We start from the raw sequence: 16294 nt of genomic DNA on the forward strand, positions 1-16294 counted from the left end.
CGCTGCTCACATACCCCCCTTTCTCCCCCATCACGTGACCAGCACCTTGCCTTTAGTTGCATCAGCCGGCAGCCTCGTTGTCGCTGACTGACAGTAACGTTAGCCAATAGCAAGCGGCAGCCGGTGACTGGCGGCCAATCACTGAGAGGTGAAGGCGGGGTCTCTGCTCAGCTCCTGGTGTCTGCGGACAGAACGTGTAGTCAGCGGCGTCAGTGAGAGCAGGTACAGGGGGGGCGGTAATACCCCGGATGTATGGTGGTGGGGGGCAGTAATACCCCGGGTATATGGTGGTGGGGGGCAGTAATACCCCGGGTATATGGTGGTGGGGGGCAGTAATACCCCGGATATAGGAGTAATACCCCGGGTATATGGTGGTGGGGGAGCAGTAATACCCCGGGTATAGGAGTAATACCCCTGGTATATGGTGGGGGGCAGTAATACCCCGAGTATAGGAGTAATACCCCTGGTATATGGTGGGGGGGGCAGTAATACCCTGGGTATATGTTGGTGGGGGGGCAGTAATACCCTGGGTATAGGAGTAATAATACCCCGGTTATATGGTGGGGGGGCAGGAGCAATAATACCCCAGTTATAGGGCAGTGGGGGTATAATTGCCCTGGGGGTTATTAGAGGGGAGAACTACCCCAGTATACCGGTGTAAGAGAGCAGGACACAGCGTTGGGCTGTGTATATATATATATATATATATATATATATATATTAGTGTGATCTTTATATTGCGCAGGGCACTGTCACCATGAAGACGTCACTGACAGCCGCCGAGATCCGTCAGAGGTTCATTGACTTCTTCAAAGAGAACGGTCACACGTATGTGCACTCCTCCGCTACCGTCCCTCTGGATGACCCCACGCTGCTGTTCGCCAACGCCGGCATGAACCAGGTGAGCCTGAATCCTCTTTGTATTCCCCCCCCGGGCTGGTTCCATATTGGTCTATGAAACTGGTTCACATCTACTGTGCCCCATGATCTCAGCTCACTTTGAAAGCCCTGTGACATTTGGGAGATCAATATGTCTTTATTGACAGCTAAATTCCTAAGGTGGGGGTAAAGAGCCAACTAGAAATGGTTTAAAATTTTCTGCCTTAGACATCAGATTGTGCATTTCATGAGGGGGTTCTATCAAGACTGAAATGTCCCATCCTTTTCAATTGTGTTCCCTCACACACAGCCACTGAAACTTAGTTGTGCAACATTTTGTATGTTTTTGTTATTATTTTTTTGTAAATAAGCCTTGGAAACATTTTTTCAGATTAAATAGCTTTAATCTAGTGTGTTCTTTGAGTCTTTGTGAACTTATGGAGCCCAGGGAGGCTCATCCTACATGTGTATGTGATTTAAGTGTGAAACATTAATAAGTGGTTCTGGTGAACGTAAGGACCCCATAATAAATCCTTTGTAGTGAAAGAAAAGGTTTATTCATTGCTAAGTGACTAAGGTGACACCAGTCACGGCCATCTGTTCAGATTGCTGTATCTGGGACAGGCTGGGCATTCGTGACGCATACTTTGCGGCAATCAGTGACGGGAATGCATTTCCTTGGAAATATGGCAGCATGCAGTGAGCAATTACTGAATACTATTCTGAGTAAAAAATGCTGTTTGAACAGGAAAAGCAAAACACAATTCACTCTGCTCCGCAAAACATCAGAAACAATATCGCTTTCACTTGTGTCCAATTGCCATGTTCAGTTATTTAAATCTGTAGATGTATCTACTTTTGAATGATGTTTGTAATGTCCTATTTGTGTTTAATAAAAAAGAGATTATACAGTAAAACACATCAAAAGCTGTTATATATTTTATTTTCTCCTTGGTTCCAGTTTTACTTCTACCCCTCATTCCAGCACCGCAGTTACACAGGTCTAGTGTGCTGATTTATAGGATGTCTGTGCCCTCGGCCTCGTATGTCCTGTAGTTCTCCTGCCCATTCTGTGACTTTTTCCATCCTGCAGTTCAAGCCAATCTTCCTGAACACGATAGACCCGTCTCACCCCATGGCCAAGCTCAACCGTGCAGCCAACACACAGAAGTGTATCCGTGCTGGAGGAAAGCACAATGACCTAGATGACGTGGGCAAAGACGTCTATCATCACACCTTCTTCGAGATGCTGGGGTCCTGGTCATTTGGTGACTACTTCAAGGTGATTTTTGGGTCTCTGGGGGGTAGTAGCGGGGCTCCTCTCTGGGAAGGGGGGTGATAGTAGCGAGGCTCCCCTCTGGGGGGGGGGTGATAGTAGCGAGGCTCCCCTCTGGGGGGGGGGGTAGTAGTGGGGTCTTTCTCTGTGGGGGGGTGTAATAATGTTACTCTTTGCTGCCCCCTGCAGGAGCTGGCATGTAAAATGGCCCTGGATCTTCTGACCAAGGAGTTTGGTATTGACATTGAGCGTTTGTACGTCACCTACTTTGGTGGCAACGAGGCCGCTGGTTTGGAACCAGACCTGGAATGTAAACAGATCTGGCTGAACCTGGGGTAAGAGCAGATGGATACATATATATATATTATATATTGTGCTATTGGCCGCAGCTGGTGTCCAGGGGTAACTATGATGTCTCTCCGCAGCCTGCCGGACAGCCGCATATTACCAGGCAGCATGAAGGACAACTTCTGGGAGATGGGGGACACGGGCCCCTGTGGGCCCTGCAGCGAGATGCACTTTGATCGCATTGGAGGCCGCGATGCTGCTCACTTGGTTAATATGGATGACCCCAATGTGCTGGAGGTCTGGAACCTGGTGTTCATCCAGTATAACAGGTAACTGGTGCTATGTCCGTGTCAAGAGCCAGGACCCGTCACGTGTTGTATAACCCTGTCCATACTATGGACGTCTGCCTTGTACACTGACATTACACACAGTAATCAGACACCTCGTTGTCTGACGGTACAAACACACGTTGTGATTCTCAGTCTGATGTGGTTCCACAAACCATCATTGATTTGTGTGCACAGGAGACCTAGATCTGATACATTGAGCGCGTGCACCACCAGATCACTTCGCTCCGGTTCTTCCCGCGCACACAGCATTACAAAGGCTTTCAAGGGCTGAGATCTGTTTGTGTACAATCCTCAGCGTGTCACACTTGGTGGTGATTGTAATATCTCGCCCAATATGATTGCAGTGTGCAATCAATCTGTGTGTGGGTGACAGATGGGAGGGGGGGGGGACAGTAAATAGTCCTCAGTGAGTGGGGGGGGGGGGTGTGTATCAGGTACCGGTCTTATATTTAGGTCGGGGACAACATTCTTAGAATGATGGGTTCCCTATATCCCCCAGATCTGTTAGACGCTGATTGTACCAGATAATATTTACCAGCCGTCTCTTATAGGGAGAGTGACGGGAGCCTGAAACCGCTGCCCAAGAAGAGCATTGATACTGGGATGGGGCTGGAGAGACTGGTGTCTGTGCTGCAGAACAAGATGTCCAACTACGACACAGACCTCTTTCTCCCGTACTTTGATGCCATCCAGAAGGTACTGTTAGCGTGGTCTGTACACGTGTACAGCTGTCTGTTTTACATGGGATTGTGTGTGACTAGTGAATGCAGCTGTGATGGGGGGAGAGCAGCCCGTGGAGACCACAAAGCTCTGTGTGCAATGAATGGGGCAGAGAACTACATCTACAATCATGCATTGCAGTATCGGTCTCTTCCCTGTGACATCATCACAAGGTGCCTGACAGTCTGTACCCATAGCAACTAAACTAAACAATATTACCACACGGGAGGCCGGGCATCACTGCATGTTCTAAACTAAAGCTCACAGGGACAAATGTGAACATTTAGCCCAATATATTTTTTATTAAAACAACTTGTTTCAAAGTCACAGAGTCTGTTCACAGTTCTCCCTCTCTCCCTATTATAGATCATGGTATCAGCCCAGGGGTGCACGGAGGATTGCCGGGGGGAGGGGGGGGGTGCTGTAAAGGACAGTGGCCCTTTTGTTAGCGCAGGGGGGGGTTTCTAGAGACTCAGAAACCCCCCCTGCATGCGCCACTGCAGCCCCAACTGCTGTTACTCTCTGTTTACGTAACACAATGTAGCAGATTTGTACAACACTGTTAACCCTTTGTAAGCCTCATTGCTGCAGAAATTATGAGGAGCTTAAATGTATTTAACCATAGGGCAACACGATAATTAAAATGTTTGCAGATAATCTTTGAGGGCTGAAATAATTATCTATCGCTGGAATCGTGCTGCTGCGTAACGCATATAATATGGTTCCTGTGTCTCGCAGGGCTCTGGGGCCAGGCCTTATTCTGGAAAGGTGGGTGCGGAGGATGAAGATGGCATTGACATGGCATACAGAGTGCTGGCAGATCATGCCAGGACAATCACCGTGGCACTGGCTGATGGTGGGAGACCTGACAACACTGGACGCGGGTAAGAGATTAGGGCTATAGGATGTGACTGTGTATTATTGTATTTTCCTCTGTCACCTAAGATAGTTTTGTCTTATTTGTGTTTCCAGATATGTCCTGCGCCGCATTCTGCGCCGCGCTGTGAGATACGCTCATGAGAAACTCAACGCTTCAAAAGGATTTTTCTCCACTCTGGTTGACGTTGTCGTCCAGTCATTGGTAAATGAACCTGCACATGGTTTACTGCATTAGTGGCATCGGAGATATCCTGAGTACAGAAATGTTTCTGACAATGGGCGTTTGCCCAGTAGATGCCAGCACGGAGCTAGTTCTGTCATGAGGACCTCTACTGGTGGAAGCTGGTAGTGACACTCTGTCGACCCCCTTCTCTTTCTGCAGGGAGATGCTTTCCCAGAGCTTAAGAAAGATCCCGACATGGTGAAGGACATCATTAATGAGGAGGAGACCCAGTTCCTGAAAACCCTCACTAGAGGGCGCCGCATCCTGGACAGAAAGATACAGAGCTTGGGGGAGAATAAGACCATTCCGGGTAAGTCCAGTATTAGGTGTATAGAGATGGGTTGTGTGATCGGAGTCCTCGCTCACGCTCTTGTCCGCTCCTCAGGTGACACGGCGTGGCTGCTGTATGACACGTATGGGTTTCCCGTGGATCTCACCGGACTGATAGCAGAGGAGCGAGGGCTGAAGGTGGATATGGAGAGTTTTGAGGAAGAGAGAAAAGCTGCTCAGGTAACTCCTATTATAGGTTATTATTTCTAGAGACAGAAAGACTTTGTATTCCTGGTTAAGTCCTTGCTTCATATGCATCAGGGACATCCTGTATCTTCTACACCGTTGTATATCTGGCTGTGTAGGAGGAAACGGGTGCAACGTTCACCCTTCATCCATAAACTCATTATTCCTCAAATAAAATTACTTGAATTGGTAGTTTTATAGGACAATCATTGTTTTATGACAACAGTTACTGGTTTCTTGGTCTGTTCTTTTGTTTCATCCCCATATTCGCCTCCTTTTGTTTTAATGCAACGTACTGTTCTGTCTGTTACTTGAATTTCACAACATCTGTGTCCGGTTTCAGCTGAAGTCTCAGGGGAAGGGAGCCGGGGACGAGGATCTGTTGATGTTGGACATATACGCTATTGAGGAGCTGCGTTCACGGGGTCTAGAGCCTACGGATGATTCACCAAAATACAATTACACTTCCAATTCTGACGGAGTCTATGGTGAGTTGGGTGTGCATGGCGACAGCGGTGTGTTTGTAATACTGATAATAGTACACGTTTTTGTCGCGGGGCGGACAGGAGAGGTCGTCACATGGCCAGAATGGATGATGCAGAATAAATGACGTTACAGTAGCTTAAGTAAAAGGCTGGAATTAGGTTGTCGAGAAGGAAGGTTGGGCTGATCTGTTGACCTCTGTCTCCCCAGAACTGGAGAGTGTGGTGGGCACAGTGAAAGCCATCCGCAGCGAGAAGACCTTTGTGGATGAGGTCCGTACGGGACAGGAGTGTGGGCTGGTGCTGGACAAGACCTGCTTCTATGCTGAGCAAGGAGGACAGACGTACGATGAGGGTTATCTGGTCCGAGAGGATGACAGCACTGACGATGTGAGTCCAGGGTGTTCCTTCAGCTGTATAAGACGATGGTAACATGTCACACCGGCAGGTCTAACACTGACACATATGGGGCACTCGAGGCAATGATTGCTCGTGTCTCTGGGTGGTGATCGAGGGGCTGGGGCCACGGCATAGAACTAATAACGTTACTTTCTGTTACCATTGGAGCAGCACTGTGTCTATGAAATGTAGCTCAACAAACTCCGCTATAAACCACAAGTGTTTCCGGTTCTCTCCCTGCAGAAAACAGAGTTCACAGTACGGAACACGCAGGTCCGTGGAGGGTACGTGCTACACGTGGGAACGGTGTACGGCAGCCTGAGAGTTGGGGATCGCGTGCGGCTCTACATTGACGAGGTGAGCCTGGGGGTCAGACTGGGATTGATGGAGAGAGATTAGGCGGCTATACCTGAAATGTTTCTTTTACCCCTTAGACCAGACGACGTCCAATTATGAGCAACCACACGGCCACTCACATCCTGAACTTTGCCCTGCGCTCTGTGCTCGGTGAAGCTGATCAACGAGGGTCCCTGGTCGCCCCCGACAGATTGAGGTTCGACTTTACTGCTAAGGGTGCCATGAGCACGCAGGAAATCCACAAAGCTGAAGAGATCGCGAACCAACTGATCCAGGAGAACAAGGTGAAAGTGCTGCCCTGTCCTCTGTCCTCCACCCCCCGCCCCCGCCCGAACCCTCCGCTGCCATCTATGTACCGGCTCCCCCCCCCCCCCCACCCCCCCCCGAACCCTCCGCTGCCATCTCTGTACCGGCTCCCCCACCTGAACCCTCCGCTGCCATCTATGTACCGGCTCCCCCACCTGAACCCTCCGCTGCCATCTATGTACACCAGCCCCTGCCCCGCCCGAACCTTCCGCTGCCATCTAATCTATGTACCAGCCCCCCTACCCCCCCCCCCCCCCCCCCCCCCGGCCCGAACCCTCCGCTGCCGTCTATGTACCAGCCCCCGCCCGAACCCTCCGCTGCCATCTATGTACCGGCCCCCGCCCGAACCCTCCGCTGCCATCTATGTACCGCCCCCCCCCCCCCCCCCCCCCCCCCCCCCCCCCCCCCCCCCCCCCCGAACCCTCCGCTGCCATCTATGTACCAGCCCCCCTCCCTACCCGAACCTTCCGCTGCCATCTCTGTACCAGCCCCCCTCCCCCCAATCCCTTTTACCTCTATGTAGTGAGAAATAACCCCGCACCTTTTGCCCCGCAGACTGTCTACGCTTTGGATTGCCCCCTGGCAGCTGCTAAGGCGATTCAGGGCCTGCGCGCTGTGTTTGATGAGACCTATCCGGACCCTGTGCGTGTGGTGTCTGTGGGGATCCCTGTGAAGGATCTGCTCGCTGACCCCTCCAGCCCGGCGGGCTCTGTCACGTCGGTGGAGTTTTGCGGTGGGACGTAAGTGATGGGTCACGTTCGAGGCCCTTGTGTCCTGTTGTAGGAATGTGCCGAGCATTGGTCCCATCCATGGATCTGAATACAAACCTCTGTTTCAGGCACTTACAAAACTCCGGCCATGCTGGACAATTCGTCATCATTACAGAAGAGGCCATTGCTAAGGGAATCCGGAGGATTGTGGCAGTGACCGGAGCAGAGGCGCAGAAGGTGAACGGACCCAGCAGTGGTATAGGGGGGGGAGGGAGGGAGGGTTGGCAGCACAATGTTGGGCAGATGATGACTGTATTCATTATCTCAGGCTGTGCGTAGGCAAGACGCCCTGAAAGTTGCCCTCATTCAGCTGGAAGAACAGGTGAAGCGACAGACGGCACCGAACAAGGATGTACAGAAGGAAATAGCGGACCTCAGTGAGGTGTGTGCTATATAACGCTCTGTGTCCTGTCGCCCATTCATCGCCCTCTGCTGCAATTCTCACCCCGTTATCTCCTCTCAGACCCTGGCCACAGCCGTCATCTCTCAGTGGCAGAAGGACCAACTTCGGGAGCAGCTCAGATCCCTGAAAAAAAGCATGGATGACCTGGACCGCGCCAGCAAAGCGGATGTCCAGAAGCGGGTGAGCGATGGGCCGTCTGATTAGTATGAGATAATAGTAATATGTCATTGTGACCTGAAACAAACACAAGGTCACGTACAAATTATCTTGGTCTTGTGTTGCAATTCAGTAATGTGACAAAGTGGTGTACTAGCAACGTGGCTTAAATCATATTGACATTCTTGTACTATATTGGCTCCATATCAAAAATAGATCAAAATTAAAATTTTGAACATATATCCAAAATTTGGCTAAATTAGTTCTTGTTTTATAAAAATGTTATGTCATTAAATTACTTGTGAAACAATGTAACAAAAGGATGATCCGTTCAGCCATTAACACAAGTCTCAATCTCTTGTCTGCAGGTTCTGGAAAAGACTAAACAGCTGATTGAAGACGGCCCCAACCAGCCCCTTCTGGTCTTAGAGATGGAGGCTGGTGCGTCTGCCAAGGTATGAATGTCCGTCTACTGCGCTGTGTCTGATCTAGTGATGAATGGATGATAGTGATGTGAGCTAGTACTGGGTACAGGAAGACTATAGGGCTCTATTCCATTCTACAAATGTACAATCTCTCTCCTGCAGGCTCTGAACGAGTCTCTTAAACTCCTCAAGTCCCAGTCTCCGCAGACCGCGGCCATAATCTTCAGCGTGGATCATGATGCTGGAAAGATCACCTGCCTGTGTCAGGTCCCCCAGGTAACGTCTCATTTCCAGTTGTGAGATTTCATGGGCATGTTGCATATTCTGGTCCTGCTTAGGTGGGGACGAATTCTGCAGCAGTGTCCAGGAAGACTCCGAAAACTGCCAATTACTGGTCTTGTTTTATGCTGATGATTATTATTCTGATTAATGTGTGACCTGTAGACAATGTCTCTGTATTGTACAGGAAACCGCTGATAATGGCCTCAAGGCCAATGAATGGATACAGCAAGTGTCTGATCTGATGGACGGGAAGGGCGGTGGGAAAGACACTTCTGCCCAGGCCACGGGGAGGAACGTCGGCTGCCTGTCTGAGGTGCTGAGACTGGCTGAAGACTTTGCCAAACTTAAACTGGAATCTGTGAAGAACTGAATAAGGAACTTGTGGTAATCTGTCCGCCAGCGTCAGTCTGCCGGGCGGCGTCCTGTGATGTCACCGGCCTCGTAGGACGTTATTCAGGTCCACCATTATAATGCCTGCTGCCTTTTCATTCTCCAATAATGCATCTGTCACTGGCCACGCGGGATACAAGGATCTCCTGGGACGTAGCTGCTAACGCTTCCTGTACTGTAAAGGGATTTCCTAATAATTGTAGGGTTAACACTTAGGATCTTGTGTCCAATCCTTCAGCATCAGGGGCATAACATGTCCGTCCTGTTACCACTAATGTCATGTACTAGGTCACATCTCCGTTGCATAAGTGTCTGTCCTATAAGAATAAAGTGATCAAACGACGTGGAAGTGTTGTGTGCTTGTCGTCACAGGTTGTGGTGTTCTGATTATACACTACTGTCACAAATCTTCTTAACACCCAGCGAACGTGGTCCTAAAGTATTCACCAGAAAACTCCATGATCCCTGTCTGCTGTATCATGTTTACCATGCAGTCAGCACCTGGAGCACTGCGTGTACATGTCTTCTAGTAATAATGCTTCATGGAAAGTCAAAGAAATTGCTGCCAGTTCTGTAGAGTGAGTGACTGTATTTGTCCAGAGTCCCCTCCGCCTGTTCTGTCTGCAGCGGCCCCATGTGTCCTGGTTACAGCATTAGTCTTGTGGCTGTGTTTACTGACATGTTACTGAAAGGCTGACCCAGTATCCACCTGATATTTGGGAAACTAGACATTTTTGGGAAAAATAGAGATATAAACCCACTTTCCGCAGCAGTGACGGTTACAATGAAGTAAATAAATGTATTCGCCGAAAGTAAGAAAAAAAAAGTGCAGATTAAAGTAATCAGATTAAGTTAATTTAGAACTACGGAAAAAGTGCCAGTAGTAGGTACGTTGGGTAAAGCAACAAGTAACCGTTCTGTACTGCAGCTAGTGCGACGCACAAGATGTTATTCTTGGTGGTTATTGCAAATCTAAATATTAACTTTGAAAACAAGCTTTGAAAGCAGCAGCTAGAGGGGAAACTAGTAACCATGATTAGGGAATCGGTGAGACAGACATTGTGAGTAATAGCAATGCCTGGAACATAATGAAGAATAATGCAGTCGAGAATTTGTAGATGTGGAGGGTTACAGACGGTGAACATTGTAATTAGAGATGGGCGGGTCCGGTTCTCCGAGAACCGAACCCACCCGAACTTTGGGTATCCGAGTACCGAGCTGAGCAGCTCGGTACTCTCCCGCCCATTCCGAATCCAAATCGAGGCCGAACGTCATTGTGACGTCGTCGGATCTCGGGACTCGGTTCTCGCGATACTTCAACTTTATAAATACACGCCTCCACAGCAATCCATCGCCATTTGACAGAGGGAGAGAGCAGGGTGTAGTCATAGGCTAATTAGAGCAGGGACAGAGAATACCATATTGTTCTTGCAATTGCTCTAACCAAAATCGCTAGTGCAGAGAGGAGGATAGAGGTTTATTATTTTTTCTTCATATTTGGCACTCCCCAGCGCTTTTGGGGTGTCCCCCATAATTGTGCATTAATATTTCTGGCTGTCAAAAGTCATATCTGTCAGCAGTATCTACTAAATAATTTGTAGCACACCTCAGTGTTTTTGGGGTGTCCTCCCTAATTGTGCATTAATATTTCTGGCTGTCAAAAGTCATATCTGTCAGCAGTATCTACTCAATAATTTTTAGCACTCCTCAGTGTTTTTGGGGTGTCCTCCCTAATTGTGCATTAATATTTCTGGCTGTCAAAAGTCATATCTGTCAGCAGTATCTACTCAATAATTTGTAGCACTCCTCAGTGTTTTTGGGGTGTCCTCCCTAATTGTGCATTAATATTTCTGGCTGTCAAAAGTCATATCTGTCAGCAGTATCTACTCAATAATTTTTAGCACTCCTCAGTGTTTTTGGGGTGTCCTCCCTAATTGTGCATTAATATTTCTGGCTGTCAAAAGTCATATCTGTCAGCAGTATCTACTCAATAATTTGTAGCACTCCTCAGTGTTTTTGGGGTGTCCTCCCTAATTGTGCATTAATATTTCTGGCTGTCAAAAGTCATATCTGTCAGCAGTATCTACTCAATAATTTTTAGCACTCCTCAGTGTTTTTGGGGTGTCCTCCCTAATTGTGCATTAATATTTCTGGCTGTCAAAAGTCATATCTGTCAGCAGTATCTACTCAATAATTTTTAGCACTCCTCAGTGTTTTTGGGGTGTCCTCCCTAATTGTGCATTAATATTTCTGGCTGTCAAAAGTCATATCTGTCAGCAGTATCTACTCAATAATTTGTAGCACTCCTCAGTGTTTTTGGGGTGTCCTCCCTAATTGTGCATTAATATTTCTGGCTGTCAAAAGTCATATCTGTCAGCAGTATCTACTCAATAATTTTTAGCACTCCTCAGTGTTTTTGGGGTGTCCTCCCTAATTGTGCATTAATATTTCTGGCTGTCAAAAGTCATATCTGTCAGCAGTATCTACTCAATAATTTTTAGCACTCCTCAGTGTTTTTGGGGTGTCCTCCCTAATTGTGCATTAATATTTCTGGCTGTCAAAAGTCATATCTGTCAGCAGTATCTACTCAATAATTTGTAGCACTCCTCAGTGTTTTTGGGGTGTCCTCCCTAATTGTGCATTAATATTTCTGGCTGTCAAAAGTCATATCTGTCAGCAGTATCTACTCAATAATTTGTAGCACTCCTCAGTGTTTTTGGGGTGTCCTCCCTAATTGTGCATTAATATTTCTGGCTGTCAAAAGTCATATCTGTCAGCAGTATCTACTCAATAATTTGTAGCACTCCTCAGTGTTTTTGGGGTGTCCTCCCTAATTGTGCATTAATATTTCTGGCTGTCAAAAGTCATATCTGTCAGCAGTATCTACTCAATAATTTTTAGCACTCCTCAGTGTTTTTGGGGTGTCCTCCCTAATTGTGCATTAATATTTCTGGCTGTCAAAAGTCATATCTGTCAGCAGTATCTACTCAATAATTTGTAGCACTCCTCAGTGTTTTTGGGGTGTCCTCCCTAATTGTGCATTAATATTTCTGGCTGTCAAAAGTCATATCTGTCAGCAGTATCTACTCAATAATTTGTAGCACTCCTCAGTGTTTTTGGGGTGTCCTCCCTAATTGTGCATTAATATTTCTGGCTGTCAAAAGTCATATCTGTCAGCAGTATCTACTCAATAATTTGTAGCACTCCTCAGTGTTTTTGGGGTGTCCTCCCTAATTGTGCATTAATATTTCTGGCTGTCAAAAGTCATATCTGTCAGCAGTATCTACTCAATAATTTGTAGCACTCCTCAGTGGTTTGCGCTCAGAATGGATTCAAAGCAGTCCACATATGATCTAAATGAGCAACCAGGTTCTGTCACCAGTCCTGATGTTAGTGTTCCCAGTACGTCATCTGGCCAAGGCGATGTCAAACAACAGAGTGTTTTCAAATTAGTGCAAAAAACAAAAACCAAAAAAAAATTTACTGTATTGAAGCGAAAAAGAAGTGTAACTGAGCAAAAGTTAAGTGACGATAAAAAAAAAATTGCAAGCATGCCATTCTACACACGCAGTGGCAAAGAGAGAATGAGGCCTTCACCTTTGGCTATTAGTGGCAGATCCCAAAAAGTTACCCAGGCTACAATTGGTGCACAACTACTGTTACGCGTCAAAGCTGAGCTGCAAGATACCAGTGAGGCATTACAGGAGAATATTTGCTCTGATTCACAAATGACAACAATCCCTGTGGAGAGTCCATCCAACAGTGGGATGTCTAATCGTGAGCATTCTGCTGATGTGTGCCTTAATAGCCCGAGTGTAGCCGGTGATACCCAAATTGAGGATGCCACTTTGGAATTAGAAGAGGATGAGGGGGAGATTTGTGTAGGCGACGAGGGCGCTAATGAGGATGTTGATGAGGATGAGGTTGTTTGTGTAAGTCCTGCACCAGTGGCAGCAGTTCTGGCACGTGACAAGAAAAAGGCCATTGTCATGCCTGGGCATAAAACAAAAAAATCCACTTCTTATGTGTGGAATTATTTCTACCCAAATCCAGACAACAATTGTATAGCCATTTGTAGTGTATGTGAAGCCACAGTCAGTCGAGGGAGGGACCTTAACCATCTTGGAACCTCGTCTATGTTACGCCATTTAACGAGAGTTCATGGCAAAGTGTTGGGAAAAGCTGAAAGTTCTTCCCAAAAGAATACAAGCACTCCCTCATCAGCTAAGACCCTCCGCTCACCGACATACCGACGGCTACAAAATACACCCACCACACCATCCTCATCAATATCCTCAGTAGCGCTCGGAGTTAGCCCGGCATCCCACTTAAGGCTGGATGACTCCGGCACTATTATTGATTCCTCTGAAGAAAGCGTTAGTCCTGCTGCTGCTGTTGCTGCTGCTGGGGGTGAATCGTCATCCCAGAGGCAGGTGAATAAAATGAGCAGTCCTACATTTCAGCAATTAACTGTGAAACAATCATTTGCGAGGGGAAGCAAATATGACAGCAGTCACCCAGTCGCCAAGCGAATCACAGACGCCATGGCTGCAATGTTAGTGTTAGATCTGCGTCCAATCTCCACAATAAACGCAGCTGGTTTTTCACAGTTAATTGAGGTTTTGTGTCCGCGTTACAGAATTCCATCGCGACACCATTTCTCCCGTAAAGCTATTCCACAACTATACCAAAAAGTGTGTAAAAATGTAGAGATTGCGCTGAAAAATGCCATTCTGCCCACTGTTCACTTAACCACAGATATGTGGACAAGTGGAAGTGGCCAAACCAAAGACTATATGACTGTGACAGCCCACTGGGTTGGTCATTCACCTTCACCAGCAGGAACAGCAGCAGCATGTACACCACTACGTAACATTTGTCACAGGCAGGCCACTCTTTGTATCACCGGCTTCACTAACAGGCATACGGCTGACAATTTGTTACGCAAACTGAGAGATGTGATTGATGCATGGCTTATACCACTCGGACTCTCCCCAGGGTATGTCATTTCAGATAACGCCAACAATATAGTGCGAGCATTACAGCTGGGTGATTTCCAACATATTCCCTGTTTTGCTCACACCATCAACTTGGTGGTGCAGAGCTTCCTACGAAATAACCGTGAGGTGCAGGAGATGCTTTCGGTGGCCCGTAAAATTTCAGGCCATTTCAGGCATTCAGCCACAGCATGTAGGAGATTACAGCAGCTCCAAGAGCAGTTTAACTTGCCCTGCCACCAACTTAAGCAAGAGGTGGTAACTCGGTGGAATTCCACCCTGTACATGCTTCAGAGGATGGAGGAACAGCGCAAAGCCATCCAAGCATATTGCACAAGTCATGACATTGGGAAAGGAGGGGGGATGTATTTCACTCTTGCACAGTGGGGAATCCTTTCAGTGCTGTGCAAGGTGCTGAAACCATTTGAAGTTGTGACATGTGAGGTCAGTGCAGACTCTGCTAGTTTGAGCCAAGTCATTCCTTTAATTAGACTATTGGAAAAGCAGCTTGAGAAAATGAAGGAGGAGCTGAAAGCAAGCAATTCAGCAAAGTATGTTGGCCTTGTCGATCAAGTACTTAATTCGCTTCACAATGATCCTCGAGTTATTAAGATCTTGAACTCGGATCAGTACGTTTTGGCCACTGTGCTTGATCCAAGGTTTAAAACCTACATTGAGTCTTTACTTGTAAATGAGCGAGATGTGAACTTTTGCAAGGAGCTATTGCTCAGCAAGTTGGCCGCTGAACTGGGCCTCGGCTTGACGACGTGTCCTCCTTCACTTTCTCAAGCTGTTGCTCGTAAAAAATTAAATTTCCAAAAAAGAAGCAGGGAAGACACAGGGGGCAGACGAGAACAATTTAACATCTGGGCTGGTTTGAAGGATTTTTCAAAAAAAAGTGTCACTTTGCCCATAAGTCCATCCAATATGAGTATAAACATGCAAAGGATGGTGGAGGATTACTTTCAAGAGGTAGTTGATATGGAAATGTCAGACAGTCCCTTTCCTTACTGGGAAGAAAAGCAAGCCATTTGGAAACCCATGTACAAACTTGCTTTGCAATACCTAAGCTGCCCACCCTCCAGTGTGTACTCTGAACGAGTGTTCAGCACAGCAGGGAACTTAGTCAGTGATCGCCGTAGAAGGTTACTTCCCAAAAATGTGGAGAAAATGATGTTTATAAAAATGAACTACATCTTCCACGAGGAAGGCCTTCACCATCCAAGACATCCAAGCACTGACTGTTCTCTAATGGCGGATTCAAGCGGCGATGAATTGATAGTCTGTGATGATGACGTACACACTGATGAGGGTGAGGATGAAGCTGAAGATGATGCCGATAACATCTTTTTAAAACTTTCTATGTAAGTGTAGGGTGCAATCTACCCCCAAAGAGGAAAGGGACTTGTGGCATTTCCATATCACATACCATCTTGAAAGGCTGCTGTTAGGGCAATTTATCCTTAAGGGTAGGGTGTCATAGACAGAGTGACCCTAAACTGGCTTTGTCCATTTTTCATAATATTGTACAGTCTATAATGGCTGAATTTTTTAGTATTTTATACAAGTGGAGGGGGGCCTAGAGAGACAGAAACCAAACTGGCTTTCTCCATGTCAATTAATATTGTACAGTCTATAATGGCTGAATTTTTTGGTATTTTATACAAGTGGAGGGGGGCCTAGAGAGACAGAGTGACCCCAAACTGTCTTTCTCCATGTCAATTAATATTGTACAGTCTATAATGGCTGAATTTTTTAGTATTTTATACAAGTGGAGGGGGGCCTAGAGAGACAGAAACCAAACTGGCTTTCTCCATGTCAATTAATATTGTACAGTCTATAATGGCTGAATTTTTTGGTATTTTATACAAGTGGAGGGGGGCCTAGAGAGACAGAGTGACCCCAAACTGTCTTTCTCCATGTCAATTAATATTGTACAGTCTATAATGGCTGAATTTTTTAGTATTTTATACAAGTGGAGGGGGGCCTAGAGAGACAGAAACCAAACTGGCTTTCTCCATGTCAATTAATATTGTACAGTCTATAATGGCTGAATTTTTTGGTATTTTATACAAGTGGAGGGGGGCCTAGAGAGACAGAGTGACCCCAAACTGTCTTTCTCCATGTCAATTAATATTGTACAGTCTATAATGGCTGAATTTTTTAGTATTTTATACAAGTGGAGGGGGGCCTAGA

The 16294-nt window shown here is 46.8% G+C and overlaps 1 protein-coding gene across 1 annotated transcript; it reads left to right on the forward strand.

The window, feature by feature from the left end:
- Positions 1-120: 120 nt before the first annotated feature.
- On the forward strand, positions 121-9444 carry AARS1 (alanyl-tRNA synthetase 1). Its single transcript, XM_075189399.1, has 21 exons — positions 121-222; positions 746-901; positions 1973-2161; positions 2345-2490; positions 2581-2772; positions 3345-3489; positions 4252-4397; positions 4486-4594; positions 4775-4925; positions 5001-5125; positions 5475-5619; positions 5825-6003; positions 6256-6369; positions 6447-6653; positions 7231-7415; positions 7514-7622; positions 7714-7827; positions 7909-8028; positions 8373-8459; positions 8592-8705; positions 8896-9444. Exons 2-21 carry the CDS (start codon positions 758-760, stop codon positions 9079-9081), a joined length of 2907 nt encoding a protein of 968 aa, XP_075045500.1. The 5' UTR covers positions 121-222; positions 746-757; the 3' UTR covers positions 9082-9444.
- The last annotated feature ends 6850 nt before the right edge of the window (positions 9445-16294 follow it).

This window comes from Mixophyes fleayi, chromosome 10, assembly GCF_038048845.1.
Source record: "Mixophyes fleayi isolate aMixFle1 chromosome 10, aMixFle1.hap1, whole genome shotgun sequence".
In the NCBI taxonomy this organism is placed as follows: domain Eukaryota; kingdom Metazoa; phylum Chordata; class Amphibia; order Anura; family Limnodynastidae; genus Mixophyes; species Mixophyes fleayi.

Bases quoted from the DNA above. Each gene is read 5' to 3' on its own strand.
- AARS1 (XM_075189399.1), top strand. From the start codon at position 758: ATGAAGACGTCACTGACAGCCGCCGAGATCCGTCAGAGGTTCATTGAC. The intron at 5,620-5,824 runs GTGAGTTGGGTG...CTGTCTCCCCAG, and splicing joins CAATTCTGACGGAGTCTATG to AACTGGAGAGTGTGGTGGGC. The intron at 6,654-7,230 runs GTGAAAGTGCTG...TTTGCCCCGCAG, and splicing joins AACTGATCCAGGAGAACAAG to ACTGTCTACGCTTTGGATTG.